This window comes from Oncorhynchus kisutch, linkage group LG4 (assembly GCF_002021735.2).
Source record: "Oncorhynchus kisutch isolate 150728-3 linkage group LG4, Okis_V2, whole genome shotgun sequence".
Lineage (NCBI taxonomy): Eukaryota > Metazoa > Chordata > Actinopteri > Salmoniformes > Salmonidae > Oncorhynchus > Oncorhynchus kisutch.
Genome location: NC_034177.2, coordinates 63,505,838 through 63,528,958, shown reverse-complemented (window position 1 = coordinate 63,528,958; position 23,121 = coordinate 63,505,838). Strand labels below are relative to the sequence as shown.

The 23,121-nt window shown below is 42.9% G+C and overlaps 1 protein-coding gene across 2 annotated transcripts in view; it reads right to left on the bottom strand.

Moving 5' to 3' along the window:
* LOC109889820 (tetratricopeptide repeat protein 7A) overlaps window positions 1-23,121 on the bottom strand; it is a 44,288-nt gene that overhangs the window by 5,704 nt on the left and 15,463 nt on the right. Inside the window, exons 16-19 of one of the 2 annotated variants that reach the window (XM_020481555.2) lie at window positions 18,785-18,901; window positions 18,108-18,214; window positions 17,440-17,589; window positions 10,201-10,403 (exon numbers count right to left, since the gene is read on the bottom strand). In XM_020481555.2, coding sequence (XP_020337144.1) covers window positions 10,201-10,403; window positions 17,440-17,589; window positions 18,108-18,214; window positions 18,785-18,901 — 577 coding nt within the window. The remainder of the gene's footprint in view (window positions 1-10,200; window positions 10,404-17,439; window positions 17,590-18,107; window positions 18,215-18,784; window positions 18,902-23,121) is intronic. The other variant, XM_020481556.2, reaches the window with a different exon arrangement.

Below are 23,121 nucleotides of genomic sequence, written 5' to 3'. Positions count from 1 at the left end.
AGTTATGCACGCTCAAGTTCTGTTTTTTTGTCTTATTTCTTGTTTGTTTCACAATAAAAAAATATTTTGCATCTCCAAAGTGGTAGGCATGTTGTGTAAATCAAATGATACAACCAACCCCAAAAATCCATTTTAATTCCAGGTTGTAAGGCAACAAAATAAGAAAAATGCCAAGGTAGGTGAATACTTTTGCAAGCCACTGTACCATGGTAGTGAACCCAAGCTTCGGCTGGAAGCCAGTGGAGTGTGTGGAGCAGCAGGGTGACATGGGAGAACTTTGGAAGGTTGAACACCAACCAGGTTGTGCCATCCTGGATACATTTCAGGGGTTTGATGGCACAAGCGGGGAGCCCAGCCAACAGCGAATTGCAGTAATCCAGATGGGAGATGATGACAAGTGACTGGATTAGGACCTGCGCCGCTTCCTGTGTGAGGAAGGGTCGTACACTATGGATGTTGTTAAATGTTGATTTTTATTATTGGACATAAAAGACTAAACACACCAGCAAATCAGAACCATTTGATTTGAACTTTGGAAATCTATTCCAAAGTATTTCAACACATAAGAGAGATACACTACCGTTCAAAAGTTTAGGGTCACTTAGAAATGTCCTTGTTTAAAAAAAAAAAGCCCATTATTTGTCCATTATAATAATGTAAAATTGATCAGAAATAAAGTGTAGACATTATTAATGTTGTAAATGACTATTGTAGCTGGAAACGGATTATATTTTATGGAACATCTACATAGGCGTACGGAGGCCCATTATCAGAAACCATCACCCCTGTGTTCCAATGGCATGTTGTGTTAGCTAATCGAAGTTCATCATTTTAAAAGGCTAATTGATCATTAGAAAACCCTTTCACAATTATGTTAGCACAGCTGAAAACTGTTGTTCTGATTAAAGAAGCAATACAACTTCTTTAGACTAGTTGAGTATCAGCATTTGTGGGTTCGATTACAGGCTCAAAATGGCCAGAAACAAAGAACTTTCTTCTGAAACTTGTCACTCTATTCTTGTTCTGAGAAATGAAGGCTTTTCCATGCAAGAAACTGAAGATCTGGTACAACGATGTGTACTACTCCCTTCACAGAACATCACAAACTGTCTCTAACCAGAATAGAAAGAGGAGTGGGAGGCCCCAGTGCACAACTGAGCAAGAGGACAAGTACATTAGAGTGTCTAGTTTGAGAAACAGACAAGTCCTCAACTGGCAGCTTCATTAAATAGTACCCGCAAAACACCTCAACGTCTCAACGTCAACAGTGAAGAGGCGACTCCGCGATGCTGGCCTTCTAGGCAGAGTTGCAAAGAAAAAGCCACATCTCAGACTGGCCAATAAAAAGAAAATATTAAGTTGTGCAAAAGAACACAGACATTGGACAGAGGAACTCTGCCTATAAGGTGTTTGACCGCTGCAAATTTACCCCAAGAAGCCCAAACAGATGTAATATTTGACTATAACATAATCATTTCAAACCTTTCCCACATTTGTATAAGATCACATATACACTATTGTTCAAAGGTTTGGGGTCACTTAGAAATGTCCTGACAAATTATTTGTAATTATGTACGGCCCCTCAACCAATCCTCTCAATGAAAAGTCGGACCGCGGCTGAATCTAGTTGATGACAGCTGTACTAGAGCATAAACCTGCAGGAGTGAGTCACTGCTTTAATGTTTGCAGAGAATGACAGGATGTTGTCCAGGGTCATGCCAAGGTTCTTTGTACTCTGGGTGTACTCTGAGAGGGGGACACTGTGGAGTTGCCATGCGTGATGGAGAGGTCTTGGAGCGGGCAGGCCTTCTCCGGGAGGAAGAGCAGCTCTGTCTTGCCGAGATTGAGCTTGAGCTGGTGGGCTGACATCCAAGCTGAGATATCTGCCAGGCATGCAGAGATGCGTGTCGCCACCGAGGTGTCAGAAGGGGGGGGGGGGGGGTGAAAAGAAGTTGAATATCATCCGCACAGCAATGATAAGAGAGACCATGTGAGGATATAACCGAGCTGAGTGACTTGCTGAAAAGAGAGAAGAGGAGAGGGCCTAGAACTGAGCCCTGGGAGACTCCAGTAGTGAGAGCATGTGGTGCAGACACATCCTCTCCGCGTCACCTGGTAGGAGTGACCTGCCAGGTAGGATAAAATCGAAGAGTGTGCAGAGCACGAAACGCCAAGCCACGAGAGGGTGGAGAGGAGGATCTGATGGTTCAGGGTGTTGAAGGCTGAAGACAGATCTAGGAGGATGACAACAGAGGAGAAAGAGTCAGTCTTGGCAGTGTGGAGAGCCACTGTGACAAAGGAGAGCAGTTTCGGTTGAGTGACCAGTCTTGAAGCCTGACTGGTTAAGGTCAATAAGATCATTCTGAGAGAGTTTGTCAGAGAGAGCACGCTCAAGTGTTTTGGAAAGAAAAGAAAGGGAAACCAGTTTGTAGTTTTTGATGTCAGAGTAGTCGAGTGTTTGTTTTCTCGAAGAGGCGAGTGACTCTGGCAATTTTAAAGTCAGAGGGGACGCAGCCAGTGGTAAGGGATGAGTTGATGAGGGAAGTGAGAAGGTCTCCAGAGATGGTCTGGAGAAGGGAGGAGGGGGTGGGGTCGAGCAGCCAGGTTGTCGGGCGGCCGGACATCACTAGTCGCAGGATTTCATCTGGAGAGAGAGGAAAAAGAGCTCAAGGCATAGGGTAATGATATGTGAGTGGTACCAGTGGACTCAATAGGCGGAGTGAATGAGAAGCGGATGTCGTCAACTTTCCTTTCAAAGTGGTTGACAAAGTCGCTCACAGAGAGGAAGGAGTGAGAGGGGGAGGGGGTGGAGGATTAAGGAGGGAGGAGAAGGTAAGGTGGAATATAGTTTCCTAGGGTTAGAGGCAGAAGCTTGAAATGTATAGTGAAAGAAAGTGGCTTTAGCAGCAGGTACAGAGGAAGAGAACGTAGATGGGAGTGATTGAAAGAATGATAAGTCCTCCAGACATTTAGTTTTCCTCCATTTTCAGATGCCCGCAGCCCTGTTCTGTTAGCAAGCCAGTTTCAAAAGCCAGGAATCCAGGAATCAAGAGGAGAGGGCTGAGCCGGCCAGGGGGAAATGGGACAGTGAGAGTCATAGGCAGGTTAGTAGGTTTGAAGAGGCACAATCAGGAGAGGCACAATTGAAGAGGCACAACCAGGAGACTAGGGATTTAGCAGAAGGGAGAGATGATAGGCTAGAAGAGGAGAGTAGTGGGAGAGAGAGTGAAGATTGTGACGGCGCATGAACACCTGGACAGAGTCTAAGTGGGTAGGATTGGAGGAGAGGGAGACAGAAAAGGAAACCAAGTAGTGATCAGAGACCTGAAAGGGAGTTGCAGTGAGAATAGTAGCAGAGATGAGGTAAAGCACATTGCCTGCCTTGTGAGTGGGAGGGGACAGGGAAAGGATTAGGGTCAAAAGAGGAAAGGGGTGGAAATAAATTAATCGAAGGCAGACGTCGGAAAGGTTGAAGTCTGGCTCACCATAATAAGTGGTGAGCCATCATCAGGAAATGAGCTTATCAAGGTGTCAAGCTCATTGAGGAACTCTCCAATGGCACCTGGTGGGCAATAGATAACAACAATGTTAAGCTTGAGTGGACAAGGGACAGTGATAGCTTGGAGTGCAAATGAGGGGATGGACAGGTGAGTGAGGGAGAAAAAAAGGATCTCCATTTAGGAGAAATGGCCACCAGATGCATTCAAACTTTGAGAGAACACATAGTCAGATGAAGAGAGATTATCTGGAGTAGCAGTGTTCTCTATGGTGATCCATGTCTCCGTCAGGGCCAAAAAGTCTAGGGACTGAAGGACAGCACAGGCTGAGATTAAACTCTGCATTTTTAAACTCTAATACAATTCATTCATTTGACTTGGCGAAAATCCATATTTTGGGCCTAATTTGCTTACCACTTTTTCCATGTGGTTTCTACCTTCACAGACTCTATGAAATAATCACCTCTTCCTAAATATTTGTTCAAACTACATATTTTGTGTATGGTTGTCTAGAAACAAGGGTGGCTAAATTGATCCCTTTGGCTAAACTTATAAATTAGTATAAATTAAACTGAGAATAAACTTGAAATATTTTGATTTAAATTTAATTTCTAGAATAAAGTCCTTTAAACATTTTGTTTTTTTAGAATAAAGCCAAAATTGTGAGAATAAAGTTGCAGTTATATTTCATGATTAATTGCCTGACTTCCTGAAGAGCTTGAAGAGGACCTTGATGAGGTTGTGCCACAGATCGAGTCTTTTTTAGGAGGAACCACATGGACTTGGATGAGGTGTTGGTGAAATCAACAGTGTGCGGAATACATATTAGGAACATTCCTCCTCATCAGACCTCACCACTTACCTAGCCTAGTTAACCCTGCACTATTCAAGTGTCACCCCTCCTCCTCAAGCCTCACCCCTGCATTGGTCAGGCATCAAACCTCTGCCTCAACCCTCTCATCCGTGCATCAGTCAGTTCTCAACCTTGCATTACACCACATTCTTTCTTTCTTTCTTTCTTTCTTTCTAAATCACAATGAGCATGTCTATTGGCCAACGAGACATGTCAATTCAAAGAGCCAGCTAGCAATTATCATTTAACATCATAATGATTACATTATCTTCAAAGATACTAGCAACAATAGCTTAGGGAAATGACATGTTTACATACACAAACTAGAGGACTTCACTTGCAAGCGAGCTATGTTATTTTATATACAGGCTAGCTAGCACCCCAACTAGATGGAGTAGGTCTAGTTACAAAGCAGGATCAATGAGTTATACCCAATTCATTTGCTTACATTTTGGGAAATATGTTGAAATGGGCAAGGATTGCTGTTATTAAACCAACCCATGTTATTTAGCCATATTAAGCTTTGGCGGTGTACCAGAATTCTAAGATTGCAATAGGTTAGCCCAGATCCAGGAAGTGGAGTGGTTGTGTTTACATGCGGCCAGTGGAGTGCTAACAATATCCATATTATCTAGCAACATTGTCATTTAAATGAATTGAATCCTAGATAAGCTAGCTACATTTTCCCAAATGTATACCTCCACGTGTTATTGTTGTCGGCTCTTAGCATGTATTTGGGCCAATGGAAAGGCTCATTGTGAATAAATGAGTGCAAGGGTGAGCGGTGAAAAAGAGAAGTGAGGCTTGACTTGAGCAGGGGTGATAATTGACCAATGCAGGGTTGAGGAGCTTTGAAGAGAAGGAGTGATGGAGTTCCTAATATGCATTCCATACAATTGCTCCGCGGTGATCCCAGTGGTAGCATGTGATGATGGCTGAGACAAATATCAGGCTGTAGCCTACTCAAAATCTCAAAAGTGTTTGAATTTATTCTCCATATTTAATTTTGACTTCATCAGGGGGGTTTTCTTCACTTTTCCGTAGTCGTCAGCTCTTTTCGGGCTCCTGAGTGGCGCAGTGGTCTAAGGCACTGCTTGAGGTGTCACTGCAGATGCCCTGGTTCAATTCCAGGCTGTATCACAACCGGCCGTGATTAGGAGTCCCATAGGGCAGTGCATAATTGGCCCAGTGTCATCCGGGTTTGGCCGGTGTAGGCCGTCATTGTAAATAAGAATTTATTCATAACTGACTTGCCTAATTAAATCAAGTTTAAATGTAAAAAATATATAATCATTTATGGACTGCCCTTTTCAATTCAAACCACAGGTTATCAATGGGGTTCAAGCATGGAGAGTAAGATGGCCATTGCAAAATGTTGACTTTGTGGTCAATTAACCATTTCTTTGTGTATTTTGATGTGTGCTTGGGGTTATTGTCTTGCTGGAAGATCCACTTCCGACCAAGTGTCAGACTCCTGGCAGAAGCAACCATTTTTTTTTGTGTGTGTGGAAAGAACAGCTGACTGAAGACAGGACTACAGGGCATTCAAAGTTTCATGACTGTCACAGCCCTAATTGTATTTCTATAAATTAATATAATTTCCCAAAAATGTTTGCTTCATTAAATAGCACCCACAAAACACCAGTTTCAACACTGAAGAGGCGACTCAGCAATGCTGGCAGAGTTCCTCTGCCCAGTGAGTTATTTTGCCCATCTTAATATTTGATTTTTATTGGCCAGTCTGAGATATGGCTTTTTCTTTGCAACTCTGCCTAGAAGACCAGCATCCCGAAGTCGCCTCTTCACTGTTGATGTTGAGACTGGTGTTTTGCGAGTACTATTTAATGAAGCTGCCAGTTGAGGACTTATGAGGCATCTGTTTCTCAAACTAGACACTCTAATGTACTTGTCCTCTTGCTCAGTTGTGCACTGGGGCCTCCCACTCCTCTTTCTATCCTGGTTAGAGACAGTTTGCGCTGTTCTGTGAAGGGAGTAATTCACAGCGTTGTACCAGATCTTCAGTTTCTTGGCAATTTCTCACATGGAATAGCATTTCTCAGAACAAGAATAGACTGACGAGTTTCAGAAGAGAGTTCTTTGTTTCTGGCCATTTTGAGCCTGTAATCGAACCCACAAATGTTGATGCTCCAGATACTCAACTAATCTAAATAAGGTCAGTTTTATTGCTTCTTTAATCAGGACAACAGTTTTCAGCTGTGCTAACATAATTGCAAATAGGTTTTCTAATGATCAATTAGCCTTTTAAAATGATCAACTTGGATTAGCTAACACAATGTGCCATTGGAACACAGGAGTGATGGTTGCTGATAATGGTCCTCTGTACACTATGTAGATATTCCATAAAAAAATCTGCCGTTTCCAGCTACAATAGTCATTTACAACATTAACAATGTCTACACTGTATTTCTGATCAATTTGATGTTATTTTAATGGACAAATAAATAGCTTTTCTTTCAAAAACAAGGACATTTCTAAGTGACTTTTGAACGGTAGTGTACAGTATATCTTTTTACATAATAACATTTTTGATAACTAACAATCAAATAAAAGCTAGAATAAATTAAATAAAAACAGGTATTCAGGCCACATGTCCATTGATTTTGTTGTAATGTTTGAGGAGAGGAATTAGCCAAGCATTAGCCATGGCAAAATGCATAGAAGTGCAGGAAATTAGCTTCAAAAGTTCTCTATGCTGCCAAGGTACCTTTCTACTTAATAATTTGTTAAGAGTTTACACTCCCTCTTCCAATGAACTGTGGGGAGGTCAAGATAATGAATCTGTCGACCAAAAGTATTCATTTTAAAACGTTGATTACTTCTACTTGCCATGATCATTCACCAGATGATGAGAAAAGATGTGATTATATATTTTTTGCTAACATTTGATGGGGGTCCCTGGGTCGCCGGTTTACCTGGGCAGGGATCCCTGGGCAAGAAAAGTTTGAAAACCCCTGCCCTATCCCTAAAATCCCAATCCCTGGTAGCCTTAGTTATCCCTAATAGCCCTGTCTCTATCACTGCTCTTCATCTCCCCCTTCCTGTCCCACTGCCTGCTCGCATGACCATAGTCTCACTCGCCAGACTCAGAGTGCATCAGAAGGAGACTAACCTGCCCGTGACTTGACACACAGCCAGGGCGGGCCACGGATATGAGACACCTTGTGTCAACAGTCAATAATACACAAGTGAATCCAATCTCTCAAATGCATACCCATTCAGATAAAGAGAGAGAAAGGGATGGGAGAAGGAAAGAGGGAGGGAAAACAAACAGAGAGAGAGAGAGAGAGAAAGGGATGGGAGAAGGAAAGAGAGGGAGGGAAAACAAACAGAGAGAGAGAGAAAGAAAGAGAGAGGGAAAACAAACAGAGAGAGAATGAAAGAGAGAGCAAGGGATGGGAGAAGGAAAGAGAGGGAGGGAAAACAAACAAACAGAGAGAGAGAGAGAGAGAGAATGAAAGAGAGAAAGGGATGGGAGAAGGAAAGAGAGGGAGGGAAAACAAACAGAGAGAGAGAGAGAGAGAAAGGGATGGGAGAAGGAAAGAGGGAGGGAAAACAAACAGAGAGAGAGAGAGAGAATGAAAGAGAGAGAAAGGGATGGGAGAAGGAAAGAGAGGGAGGGAAAACAAACAGAGAGAGAGAGAGAGAGAGAGAGAGAGAGAGAGAGAGAGAGAGAGAGAATGAAAGAGAGAGAAAGGGGTGAACACATGCAAACAAGTCAACTCCCTTCCTCCTATATTAATTTCTATCTGGTTATCAGAGGTCTTGCTCAATAGAATATATTTCCCTGGTTGCTAGGCAATCCCATAAAGAGCTAAAGAAGGCGCGAAGTGTTATAAATAATGTATTTGCATTATCAAATCAGCTGCCAGCCTCCCCCATACAGAGAGAGAAGAGAGATAGAGAGGAAGAAAAGGAGGGAGGAAAGAGAGAGAGGGCCATTTGATCACTGGAACACAGTTAATTCTATGAGATTAAGTCATTGTCCTTGACTGTGTGTTTGTACACGAGTGTCTGTATCTGTCTGTGAATGTGTGTGTACGTGTGTGAGTAGAAGAACAAGAGAAAGAGACAGAGAGTGTGAGGAGGAAGAGAGCAGCCGGTTCAGTGAGAAGAGACCTATGTGTAGCCAACTGACTCACAGCAAAGCAGCAGGCCGAGCAGAGGAGAGGAGCAGAGGTGCTGGAATGTGGAGGATGTTGAGAGTGGTGGTGAGAATCATTTAACAGCAGAGTCAGGAAGAAGGCAGTGGAGGGAAGGCCACAGCTCAGCTCAGATCCACTGGCTTCCCAACCTAGCCATCACTACCCATCCAAAAATACACCCATCCAACTAGCCCTGGGGATGAGTCATACCACACTGGCTTTCATAATGTATCACACACACACGTCACATACATTACATACACACATCCTACACACATTTAGTCACACACACACACACACACACACACACACACACACACACACACGAGTGTGTGTGATAACATGAGAAAGTGTGATCCACTCTCATAACGCTATCGGGTTTTCTAAATATCTGTTCCTTGACTCATACTCCCCTTCTCATGTTCCTGTGGCAAGTGGTGTGAGAACAGATATAGGGCTGACAAATAATGTTCTTCTCATCACTGTAAGGTCCTGTGCTGGTTATAAATACTGCATAGACCTAGTGAATTGAATACAATCAGTGTCTGGTTAATCCTCGTCCTTGGTGTGAGACCGTAACCCGCTGGTTATGTTGAACACAGATTACATCATCACTGTATAACACAGTTTTATGGGGGAGTTGAGGGAGTATATTTGTGGGTCCTAACACCCAGAAAGATGGAGGGAATGAGCTGTTGCTAGGCAGCGAGCGAAGAGAAGAAGAGCGAGTCTGGAGAACATGCGCTAACGGTGCTGCGATAGCTACATTGCTAATTACCGTAGCTCGTTAAACCAAGTTATTATTAGCTTGCTTGTAAATTAAGCTCACAAAACAAAGAACAGGACCATGTTAAAACGGCCTCCGGGGTTAAGGGATAGGAGGTTCGGACGAACACCAAAACCCTCATTACAGAAAATTGGTACAGGCAGAGAGAGGAGCAAATGCACTATTGGTGCTGGATTGGTAATACTTGGATTGGAGCAAGCATGATTGACCATACTCCACATAATATGCTGATCTGCTTACACACGAGCACAGACGCACACATACACACACAGTGACACATCTGTCGTAGGAGAGATCCAGAGTGGGCCAGTGCCAGCTGGCTGTGTTTCAGCTCCTCATCACCCCAGGGATTGGTACTCCCACTGGCCAAATATGGAAGAGAGAAGCACCCTCTCTTACCCCATGGGGGTTGTGTACTCCCAACACACACACACAAACAAAGAGCGAGAGAGAGCCCTTATGTGGTCACACTGCAGCCACTGTTTTAAGTCAGAGAAGCATTTACGGCATCACAACCAATGTATGGTGACTATGGAGCCAGCATGTGGGGTAATGGGAGAGTTCACATTCTCTAGTTCTCTAGTCTTTCACCATGACAACAGAGAGGGGTCAGAGCTGCTCTGATTAATCCACTGGGTCAGCACAGATGGGAGAAAGTAGGGGGGGGGGGGGGGGGGGGTCAGCAGAGAGTAGGAGTTAGAAAGAGATCAGGAGATGAGGTAGGTCTGGGAATCTTTACGATTGGACCCTTTCTTACAGAGTGCTATGGCTCACAGGTAAGTTTGGGGATGGTAATCTGCCATTACTGATGATAATAGGTCTGTTGATGTGCCCCAGGCCTTTTTGTGTGTGACTCTCATCTGGACTGTATGTGTGTGTGTGTGCCTGTGTCTCTCTCACCAGGTGCAGCAGTATGCGGTGTCCGTTGGGGTGGATGGCCAGGGCTTCGTCATAGAAGCTCTTGGCCTCGTCCTGGTTCCCTTTGAGCTCGGCCAGCCGGGCCCTCAGCAGCAGCACAGAGTGGGAGTTGGGAGAGAGCACCGCTGCCTCCTGAACACAGAACTGGGCCTCCTTCACACGTCCGTCTGCCATGAACAACTCTCCTACGGGAGATAGATGAGGGGATGAGAGAGAAACAGAGAGAGAGAGAGGGATTGGGGGGGGAGGGGGAGAGCATGAGCACCGGATGGGACAGTAAGCAGTACAGTACGTGCAGATAAAGTCAGGCCGACACGTCACATCCCCAACTGCTTGGCCAGCGTTGTTCGGCATAAATGATTCTCGTTTAATTTCTCTTCATTTTACCAGGTAAGTTGATTGAGAACTTATACTCATTTACAATATTTACAACTGCAGCGGTTCCACGCCAGCGAGAGTGGAAAATATTTTGGGTATCTCAGATTGGAAGAATTGCCAGAACATAGGAACTACATTGGGAGGAAGGATGCTTGACATTCTTTTTACATTTGTATCACAAACCATTGTAATCCCATTTTAGACATATACATGTCTCCTGTGAGACATAATGATCTGTTAATTGTACGTGATACAGGCAACATATTGGTGTCATTATACTACCTATAGTGTTCTCTAAAAATGAAGTATGTCTAGATTCTGAAATACACATTAACATTAATTTATTCAACATAACAAGTACTAATATCTCAAAATGACTATTTTTTATTTAGTTTATTTTTTAACATATTGTTTGTGACAATATACTTTTTAAACACGTGACATTTTCTGGTCCTGTAATGATATAACCCATATTATACATAGACATTTACATTATAGATCATTAGTCATTCACAGCCCTCCTTTAAGATTGCACATTCAGCAAGTCACCAGCAGAGGGAGTTCCCTTTTGAATCCATTTTCCCATTCAGTGTGTTGGTGGTACTCATACCATGTATCATACTTTCAGAATTAGTAGAGACTAATCTGGAAATGTGATGTACTTGTTCAGTTCAAAACAATATGTATTCAAATGAACAACGTAAAAAAAAGGGCATTTTGGGATGTTAATATTTTAGGAACGTGAAATTGTACAGTGCCTTTATAAAGTATTCACACCACATTACTTTCTCCACATTTTGTTGGGTTACAAAGGGGCATTGAAATGGATTTAAAACACAGAATCTACACAAAAAAACTCTAATGTCAAAGTGGAAGAAAAGTTCATTTCCAATTGTTTTAGAATTTAAGTTTACAAAAAATAACATTGTTTCTACAATTTAGAAAATCCAATATATTTTTTCCATTTCAACTTATTTGAGAAGAAATAGGGAATTATATACTGCACCTTCAGAAAGTATTCATACCCCTTGACCTATTCCACATGTTGTTGTGTTACAGCCGGAATTGAATTTTAAATTTTTTTTTTTTTACATACAATACACACCTTAACACGTTTTAGAAATATTAGCTAATTGAAAATGAAATACAGAAATATCTTATTTACATAACTATTCACACCCAAGTCAATACTCTGTAGAAGCACCTTTGGGAGCGATTAGTATTGAGTTGTCTTGGGTGTGTCAGTATCAGCTTTGCACATCTGGATTTGGGGATTTTCTCCCAGTCGTCCTTGCAGATTTTCTCAAGCACTGCTAAGTTAGATGGGGAGCGGCGGTAAACAGCAATCTTCAAGTCTTTCCACAGATTTTCAATGAGATTCAAGTCTGGGGTTTTGGCACAGCAACTTAAAGGACTTATTGTTCTGAAGCCATTCCAGCATTGCTTTGACTGTATGCTTGGGGAAAGTGACCTTTTGGAACGTAAAATCTTCACCCCAGTATAAGGTCATTTTCAGGTTCTCATCAAGGATTTTCCTGTATTTGGCTCCATTCATTGTTACCTCTATCCTTACCAGTCTCCCAGTCCCTGCTACTGAAAAGCATCGCCATAGCATAATGCTGCAACGACCATGTTTCACAGTAGGGATTGTGTTAGACGGGTGATGAGCTGTGCCTGGTTGTATTCAGACATAGCGCTTTGCATTCAGGTCAAATACTTCCATTTTTGTCTCATCAGACCATGTAATATTTTACCTTATGCTCGGAGTCTGTCATGTGCCTTTCCTTTGCAACCTCTAGGCGTGCTGTCATGTGCCTTTTTCTCAGGAGTGGCTTCCATCTGCCCACTCTCCCATAATGTCCAGATTGTTGAATTGGTGTAGAGACTGTTGTCCTTCTGGCAGGTTTACCCCATCTCATCAAAGGAACTTTGTAGTCCTGTCAGAGTGGTCTTTGGATTCTTGGTCATCTCTCTGACCAAGTTCCTTCTTGCCCGGTTGTTCAGTTTGGTCAAATCGCCAGCTCCAGGCAGAGTCTGGGTAGTTCCATATTTTTTCAATTTCTCAACGATGAGACCACTGTTCTCTTGGAAACTTTCAACACTTTGAAAATGGTTTTATACCCTTCCCCAGACATATGCCCCATCACAATTCTTTCTCTGAGATCTACAGACAATTCCTTGTACTTCATGGTATAGTTTCTGCTCTGACATGTAATGTCAACTGTGGGACCTTACACTGCTCTTGCCATGACATAGACTGACCAGGTGACTCCAGGTGAAAGCTATGATCCCTTACTGAAGTCACTTGTTAAATCCACTACAAATCAGTGTAGATGAGGGGGAGGAGACACGTCAAAGAATGATTTATAAGCCTTGAGACAATTGAGACATGTGTCAAAAACTGCAACTCTGCCGGGTTTTTCATGCTCAACAGTTTCCCATGTGTATCAAGAATGGTCCACCACCCAAAGGGCATCCAGTGAACGTGACACAACTGTAGAGGGATTGTGAAGTCAACGTGGGCCAGCATCCCTGTGGAAAGCTTTCGACACCTTGTACAGTCCATGCCCCGAAGCTAGGCTGTTCTGAGGGCGAAAGTGGGTGCAACTCAATATTAGTAAAGTGTTCCTAATGTTTTCTACACTCAGTGTAGACAGGTGTGTTTCTTTCTAAATCATGTCCAAAAAAATGTTATTGGTCACAGGTGGACTCCAATCAAGTTGTTGTGACATCTCAAGGATGATCAAAGTAAATTGGATGCACCTGAGCTCAATATGGAGTGTAATAGCAAAGGGGTGTGAATACTTATGTAAATGATATATTTCTGTATTTAATTTTCAATACATTTGCAAAAATCTCAAAAAACATGTTTTATGGAGTATTGTGTGTACATGGGTGAGAAGTATACAGTTGTCATTCCTAACCCAGTTGCCAGAGAGGATAGAAACAGCTCAGGGATTTCACCATGAGGCCAATGGTGATATTAAAACCGTGACTTAGTTCAATGGCTCTGATAGGAGAACACTGAGGATGGTAAACAACATCATGGTTACTCCTTAATACTAACCTAATTGACACAGTGAAAAGATATTCCAAAGCATGCATCCTGTCTGAAACAAGACACCAAAGTAATACAGCAAACAAATTGTCAAAGCAATTCACTTTTTGTCCTGAATACAACGTTTTATATTTGGGGCAAATCCAATATAACACATTACTATGTACCACTCTCCATATTTTCAAGTGGAGGTTGCATCATTTATTATTTTATTTCACCTTTATTTAAGCAGGTAGATTAGTTGAGAACAAGTTCTCATTTACAACTGCGTCCTGGCCAAGATAAAGCAAAGCAGTTCGACACATACAGCACAGAGTTACACATGGAATAAGTAAACATACAGTCAATAATACAGTAGAAAAATTCTATACACAGTGTGTGCAAATGAGGTAAGATGTGGGTCTGTAAGGCAATAAATTGGCCATGGTGGCCAATGGTGGTAATTACAATATACCAATTAAACACTGGAGTGATAGATGTGCAGAAGATCAATGTGCAAATAGAGATACTGGGGTGCAAAGGAGCAAGATAAATAAATAAATACAGTATGGGGGGTGAGGTAGTTGGATGGGCTATTTACAGATGGGCTATGTACAGGTGTAATGATCTGTGAGCTGCTCTAACAGCTGGTGCTTGAAGTTAGAGAGGGAGATAAGACTCTCCAGCTTCAGTGATTTTTGCAGTTCGTTCCAGTCATTGGCAGCAGAGAACTGGAAGGAAAGGCGGCCAAAGGAGGAATTGGCTTTGGGGGTGACCAGTGAGATATACCTGCTGGAGCGCGTTCTACGGGTGGGTGCTGCTATGGTGACCAGTGAGCTGAGATAAGGCGGGGCTTTACCTAGCAAAGACTTGTAGATGAGCCAGTGGATTTGGTGACGAATATGAAGCGAGGGCCAGCCAATGAGAGCGTACAGGTCGCAGTGGTGGGTAGTATATGGGGCTTTGGTGACAAAATGGATGGCACGGTGATAGACTGCATCCAATTTGTTGAGTAGAGTGTTGGAGGCTATTTTATAAATGACATCGCCGAAGTTGAGGATCGGTAGGATGGTCAGTTTTACGAGGGTATGTTTTTAGCAGCATGAGTGAAGGACGCTTTTTTGTGAAATAGGATTGGAGATGCTTAATGTGGGTCTGGAAGGAGAGTTTACAGTCTAACCAGACACCTAGCTATTTGTAGTGTTACGGATCATGTTATGGATATGCTTGTAATAGTTAAGGACTGGAGAGTTTTTCAGGATAAAAAAGAAATGGAATGGAGCTAAGCTGAGGAAGAATCCTAGAGGAAAACCTGTTTCAATCTGCTTTCGTCAATAACAATCTGCTATCTAACACAGCAACTCTTCCAAGTCAAGGTAATATAACACAAGGCCAAGTCTACACTGGAGTTGCTTACCAAGAACACAGTGACTGTTCCTGAGTGGCCAAGTTAGTTTTTACTTAAATCTACTTGATAATCTATGGCAAGACCTGAAAATGGTTCTCTAGCAATGACCAACAACCAATTTGACAGAGCTTGAAGAATTTTGAAAATAATAAATGGGCAAATGTTGCATTATCCAGATGTGGAGAGACCTAGAAATGATCCAGACCTAGAAAGACTCACATCGCTGGCAAATGAGCTTCTACAATGTGTTGACTCAGGGGTGTGAATACTTATGTAAATGAGATGATTCTGTATTCAATACAGTTGCAGAAATGTCTAAAAACATGTTTTCACCATCATTATGGGGTATTGTGTGTAGATGGGCGACAAAATTATTATTTTTTAATCCATTTTGAATTCATTTTGAATTCAGGATGTAATGTGGAATAAGTCGAGGGGTATGAATACTTTCCCAAGGCACTGTATGTGCACTAGCCCAGTAAAGTGTGTGTGTCTGTGGATGCATACCCATGTGTGTATGTGTCTGTGTGTGTGAGAGACAGACTGAATAAATGTTTGTTTATCTGTTATTTGAAGTTGGCACAGATGGGAGCTAGATGGGAGCTTTGTGTGCACGCTATTATACACTCATATAACATTAGTCAGAAAAAATAAAATAAAGGCTATTTAGGATCCCTATTTTAATTCGGGGAAAGAATAGTTATTCGAAGCATTATCCCCTGTTATATAAACTATTTTTCATATTCCTCACCTGGACTCTCACCAAAATGAACAACATCAATAATATAAATTAATCATTCATAGTGGCTGTGTCTGTGCGCGCATACATGCGTGCCCGTGTGTGTGTGTGTGTGTGTGTGTATGGAGCCAGTATGGAGCCAGGTCATGCTGATTGTTTCCTATGTCCTGCCCTGAGGAGAAGAGCAGTGCTGTGTGTGTGTGTGTTTGTGCTGCCTGACTATTTGACCAATCATGATGTGAGATTTTGGGCAGGAAGTTACAGTAAGTGGAGGCTCCTCATAGGGGGAAGACAAGGACTCTCCTACTCAGCAAATCAATTTTTAAAATATATATATTTGATCCTTTTTTTTTTTAGATAAAACTATCCTAAATATAGTCACGTCACCAAATAACTGATTAAAACACTGTTTTGCAATGAAGGTCTACAGTAGCCTCAATGACACCCTCTTGGGTAGCACCATGGTTCTTTACCCCCTTTCATAGACTTACACAGTTATGGCGACTTCCGGAGGACGTCCACCCACCTATCAGAGCTCTTGCAGTATGAACTAGCATCTTGTCAATCCAATCAAAGGATCAGATAATTAATCTAGTACTGAAAGCAAAAGCTACAGCTAGCTAGCACTGCTGTGCAAAACGTGTGGTGGGTAGTTGACTCGGAGGAAGACAAATTCCTTTCTTCAAAATTAAGGAGAAGCAGCAGCAGAGAGAGCTAGCTATATTTGTAGTATTTTTCGTCTTAGTTTACCTGTCACTTAGCTAATACAGAGAAGAATGCTATTTATGTTAGCTAGCTGGCTATGGCTATTTAACACAGCAACTCTTCCAAGTCAAGGTAAGCATTCTGTTTTATTAGTTTATTGTTACCGGGGCCCGCCAGTGTAACTGCTAAACTGCTTACTGGACACTGTCTGTACTGCGTGATTGTACACATGGATTGGATTGTGGGTTTACAAATGCGTTAGTTCTATGTAGTTTGTTGACTACAACGTTAATATGGTAACAACGATGTAGACTGTGTAGCGGTTAGCAGTTACGTGTGTGGCTGCTTTCAAAGTGAACTGTGTGTGCAGGTGATCAGGTATTCATTCATTCTGCCGATTCTGTTGCCAAACGTTTCTTAAACGGAAGCAAACGGAACAACAAACGGCGAGGGACCTACCTGAATATATCCAATAACTGTTTGGACTAATGATTACACACCGATCAGCTAGAAGGAGGCAAGAGTGTGTAAGAATGTGCCACTGTGTCCCCTTGATTACTCCAATTCATCTCTCGACCTGTGTACCAACATTACCTACGACACCAGCCGCCACTGGATACAGTATATGTGTATCTGATGTGATGTAATCTAGAGAGTTCAGTGGGTTTTGCAGTGAAAAAATGTAAAGGTTCAGTCTAAAGGTTAAAATCCTACACGGTGGACTCGACCCTAACTCCTCCAATGTTACAATGGCGGCCTTTCTCTCTGCTCAGGTCACAATTATAGGGTAGGATACCCTCTAGCTAACTCCAGTGTACACTCCGGTGGTAGAGTCTACACTCCCTCCTGTAGCTAATTTCAGTAGGTAAGAAGCACACACGTTTCCTAGCCGACTCCAGTGTACACTGGAGTGTAGTAGACTAGATAGTAGTGTAGTCCCCCTCCCTGCTGTACCTGCTTGCAGCCAGATGCGCTCCAGGGTGGTCCAGATGTAGGCGGGACCCTGTCTGTGGGCGGAGCTGATGGCTGACACCTCTGAAGTGGCCTGCCCCAGACGAGACGCAGCGAGGGACGGACCACTCTGAGAACCTGACCCAGAGAGAGCTGACAATCAGCACACACACACACATAACATTATACACTAACATACACAGTAAAACTGACCCATGAAGAACTGATACTCAGTCAGTACACATGCACACGGAGCCTGATCCAGGAAGAACTGATACTCAGTCAGTACACATACACAGAGCCTGATCCAGGAAGAACTGATACTCAGTCAGTACACATACACACAGAGCCTGATCCAGGAAGAACTGATACTCAGTCAGTACACATACACACTGAGTCTGATCCAGGAAAAGTGGAGACTCAGCACACATACAGTAAAACAGAATGATGATATGATATATGTATCCTCATACACACTCAATCTGGTCCGGGAACAGTTCTCATTCTCAATCAGTACACATGCACGAAAACCCCTAATTTACAAAACAGCAGGTCGTATTTGGTAAAGATGCAAATTCTGGTCTCTCTTGCAAAATAGCTTTTATGCTCAACGAGACAAGGTTAAATAAACATCAGTACACTCCCCAAGAGCCTGTGTACAGTATACACACCAGTCTCAGGGTCCTGAAAGTCTGGCAGGGTGAGGTAGAGACCGCTGGGTTTGTGGCTGAGGGGAAGTGGCTCTGGTGGGTGGATACTGCCGCTGTCATCCCCCTCACTGCAACACCACATGACAGCTAATCAATACACAGCATCTTATGAAGCTCCCGCTGAGCACACAGCAGCAGCCATTACACAGACATGCACCCATAGTGCAGTAGACAAATGCACACACAGTCACTCATGCACGCATGTACAAAACACACGCACGTACATGCATGCACACTCCCACACATGAAATACAAGCATGTTATACACTATAGGCCTGGGAGAATACAAGTATTATAATATCTTTTTCCATGGAAATTATGAAAACAGGAAGCAGAACTAACTCAGACCTAAACTGCTGTATATAAAATATTGTGTGCTATTGTTTGGAAAATAAATAAAATGTGACTCTGGATGACGTTTGTTTCCAACATTTGGGCTGTTTTCCTAATGAAGATAAATCTGCTTCGTGTTTTGTTTCCTTGCCACGATACTAAGGAGCGTTACGATACTGGTATCGTCCCTATTATACACACAAGACACAGACACCCACACACATGCACGGAATGGACGCACCCACATGTAACAAACACAACATGTACACAAACAGAGAGACAGACAGGCAGAAACATCCACGTACCTGGTGCGTATGAAGTCATAGCGCCTCTGCAAGAGCTGCAGCATGTCTTGGCAGGTCTGGAGTGCTATACCTGGCCCATGCAGAGCCTCCTCCAGCTTCACCTTAGTGAACAGCAGGCTGAGTAACAAGGAGGACGTTAACACAACAATACAGCATACATTAATTAGTACACCATTAGCACTTACCACATTGATACAATCAATAGTTGTTGACATGCGCGATGAACAGACAGGGCTTGGCCGAAGCCCTGGGTATCTTGTGATGATGACATGCATTATCTGTATTAGGCCCACAGAATTATACCTACGGCTTCTATGGAGGAACTTCGAATGTCTTTGAACGTCAGAGATTTGGTCGGACCAGAGCTAGCTTTTTAAAATATTTTTATTAACAAATCAATACATAAACGGACCAGAGCTAGCTAGCTAACACGCTTGTGTGTGCAGAGCGTCACCAGAATAAGAAATACGTCTTACTTTTTTGTAGTAAAAAAATCCAATGTGAAACGTGATAACTATAGTATCTGGAGTGGTGTAAAGTACTAAGGTAAAAAATACTTGAAAGTACTACTTAAGTAGTTTTAAAAAATCTGTACTTTATTATTTATATTTTTGACAACTTTTACGTCACTACATTCCTGAAGAAAATATTGTACTTTTTAAGTTTTCCCTGACAACCAAAAGTACTTGTTACACTTTGAATGCTTGTTGCGTTTTTTTGTGGGACTGAAAAAAAATGCCCAGATTGTAAAATAACGTTATTAACCAGTTCGCTTGCTTTTAAAATAACAGTTCTGTTCCGGAACAGCATAGATCACTTTCATTCCCAGATCGGATTATTTTTGACATTCTCCAGTTTTCGGTTCTAATTCCTGAACCGGTTCGAACCCCCGCACCAAACACATCAGCAAACATACACAACCACCCCACAATATAGACTCAATGTTGACACAACATTGCTGTGTTTGCTAGGTCAGCACATACTGTTGACACATCAACCAGGACCTGACAATACTATCATATAGGATAATCATGTTTATCAATGTATGTTTATAGAGCTTTGGTCCTCTGTTCTCCAACAGATGGGTGAGGAGGAAGACCTGTTTCAATGGCCAATGTCCACCAATAGACAAATAGACTGGACAAATACAGACGCTCCCCCAGCTTTTCCAATGGCTCCACACACACGTACAGTGGGGGCTAGTCATCTGCTCTGTGTGTGAGAGAGGTTGAGTATGTAACGGGAAAAGAAAGAGAGAGACAGAGAGTCAGGGCCTTCTTTCAACCGTGTGAGCGAGCGAGAGACGCCCGTCTGTGCCTGCTTGCTGTCTTTCTGCCTGCCTGTCTCCCTGTCTGCCTCTCTGGCTATCTGCTTGCCTGTCTGTCTCCATTCCTGTCTATCTCCCTGTTCCCCTGCCTGCCTGACTGCTCCCCCAACTGAAGCCTCTTCCAATTATTCCTCCCTCTCCTCATCTCTGGCTGCCAGACAGCACTAGCGATCAATAGCGCAGCGAGACGGCCTTCGTCGGGGGAAGAACTACCGGTGAAATGTGGCTCGTTACTTGGTCACGGGTGGGCGGACGGGCTGGAGGGAGGGATGGGGGGATGAAGGGAGGAGAGATGCCTACTGGATCATCTGACATGAGGATGACAACTGCTGCTGAGGGACGTGATGTTAAGGATACGCCTGTCAGCGGGGCCAGTTGGGGCTGAGGGTTTCCTATTAGCCCCCGTGCGGAGCAGCGTTTAGTAGTGGAGTGATATGCCGTGTGTTAGTGGGCTTCCTCCTGGGTGTGTGTGTGTGTGTGCAAGCACTCACGCACACACACGCACGCACACACACTAACATCCTGCACGATGAATGCAGAATCAAAGGCTGGGATTAATCATTCTCTTTAGAACAAACTGTGAAACTACTCTCTCTCTCTCCTCCCTTCCCCCTCTCCCTCTCCCTTTCTACAGCTCTCTCACTGTGCTAGATAGAATTCAATTTAGATTGGAAATGCTCGCCTGTTTACTGGCTGATTAAAATTTCAAACATAGACAGAAAGTTTTTTTTAAAGAATGCAACAGGCTATTACTGCATGTATAGGTAAAAGCTCAATAAAATGTCTCAAATATAAGAAAAATGTCCACATGTCCCTCTCCTCGCCCCGAACCAGGGACCCTCTGCACACACTGACAACAGTCATCCACGAAGCATCGTTACCCATCGCTCCACAAAAGCCAACTACGACTTCAAGGTCTCAGAGCGAGTGATGTCTCCGATTGAAACGCTATTAACGCGCACCACCGCTAACTAGCTAGCCATTTCACATCGGTTGCACACACATGTCAACTGTTTCACCCAATTGCTGCCTGCTATTAATAAATGAACTGTGGCACCATGTGGCTTGAATAGACGTTTGTGTTTAGAGGCTACCTACGGACGTGGCATACGAGACGTGAGAAATGAATCGAGATCTGCGTGTTTACACTACAGTAATAAGTGTCTACGCGCATATTATTTTCAATGTACATGTATCGTAGTGTAAAAGCTGTATGTTAGGAGAAAAAGAAAGACAGAAACTGAGCAAGAAACCACAAGGATTCAGTGTCTGTGCTACAGTGGTGCAGAGATTCTATGACTAGCGCCACCTCGCATGCACACGCGTGCACAAACCCTCACACAACCTACTCAAACCAAATCTTCAGCATCATTTCTACACACATACAGCGCTTTGGGAAAGTATTCAGACTCCTTGACTTAAAAAAAACATTTTGTTACGTTACAGCCTTATTCTAAAATGGATTACATTTGTCTTCACACAATACCCCATAATGACAAAGCGAAAACAGGTTTTTAGACATTTTAGCAAATTTATTGAAAAAATTTAAAACAAAAATACCTTATTTACATAAGTATTCAGACCCGTTACTATGAGACTCGAAATTGAGCTCAGGTGCAGTTTCCATTGATCATCCTTGAGATGTTTCTACAACTTGATTGGAGTCTACTTGTGGTAAATTCAATTGATTGGACATGATTTGGATTTGGATGCAGTCTATCACAGTGCCATCCGTTTCGACACCAAAGCCCCCTATACTACCCACCACTGCTCTTCATATTCACTTCATATTCGTCACCAAACCCACTGGCTCCAGGTCACCCCCCCCCCCCCCCCATAGCACACGCTCCCGCAGGTATATTTCACTGGTCACCCCAAAAGCCAATTCCTCCTTTGGCCGCCTTTCCTTCCAGTTCTCTGCTGCCAATGCCTGGAATGAATTGCAAAAATCACTGAAGCTGGAGACTCATATCTCCCTCACAAACTTTAAGCATCAGCTATCAGAGCAGCTTACAGATCACTGCACCTGTACATAGCCCATCTGTAAATAGCCCATCCAATCTACCTCATCCCCATTCTGTATTTATTTATTTATGTATCTTGCTCCTTTGTACCCCAGTATCTCTACTTGCACATTCATCTTCTGCACATCTATCACTCCAGTATTTATTTACTAAATTGTAATTATTTCGCCACTACGGCCTATTTATTGCCTTATCTCCCTAATCTTACTTCATTTGCACACACTGTATATAGACTTTTCTATTGTGTTATTGACTGTACGTTTGTTTATTCCATGTGTAAATCTGTGTTGTTGTTTGTGTCGCACTGCTTTGCTTTATCTTGGCCAGGTCGCAGTTGTAAATGAGAACTTATTCTCAACTGGCTTATCTGGTTAAATAAAGGTGAAATAAAAATTATTTTAATAATAATAATTTTTATAAAACAAATTTGGGAAAGGCACACGCCTGTCTATATAAGGTCCCACAGTTGACAGTGCATGTCAGAGCAAAAACCAAATCATGAGGTCGAAGGAATTGTCTGTAGAGCTCCGAGAGACGTTTAGAACCACCAAGACCCTTCCTAAAGCTGGCCGGCCGGCCAAACTGAGCAATCGGGGGAGAAGGGCCTTGGTCAGGGAGATGACCAAGAACCCGATGGTCATTCCGACAGAGCTCCAGAGTTCCTCTGTGGAGATGGAAGAACCATCCCTACGGTGAAGCATGGTGGTGGCAGCATCATGCCGTGGGGATGTTTTTCAGTGGCAGGGACTGGGAGACTAGTCAGGATTGAGGGAAAGATGAATGGAGCAAAGTAGATATCTTTGATGAAAACCTGCTCCAGAGTGCTCAGGACCTTGGACTGCTTCGTCATTATGGGGTATTGAGGAAAAACAACAATTTAATACATTTTAGAATATGGCTGTAACGTAACAAAATGGAAAAATTCAAGGGGTCAGAATACTTTCCGAATGCACTGTATGTGTCCCTGCCTGGGCTGAAAATACCCA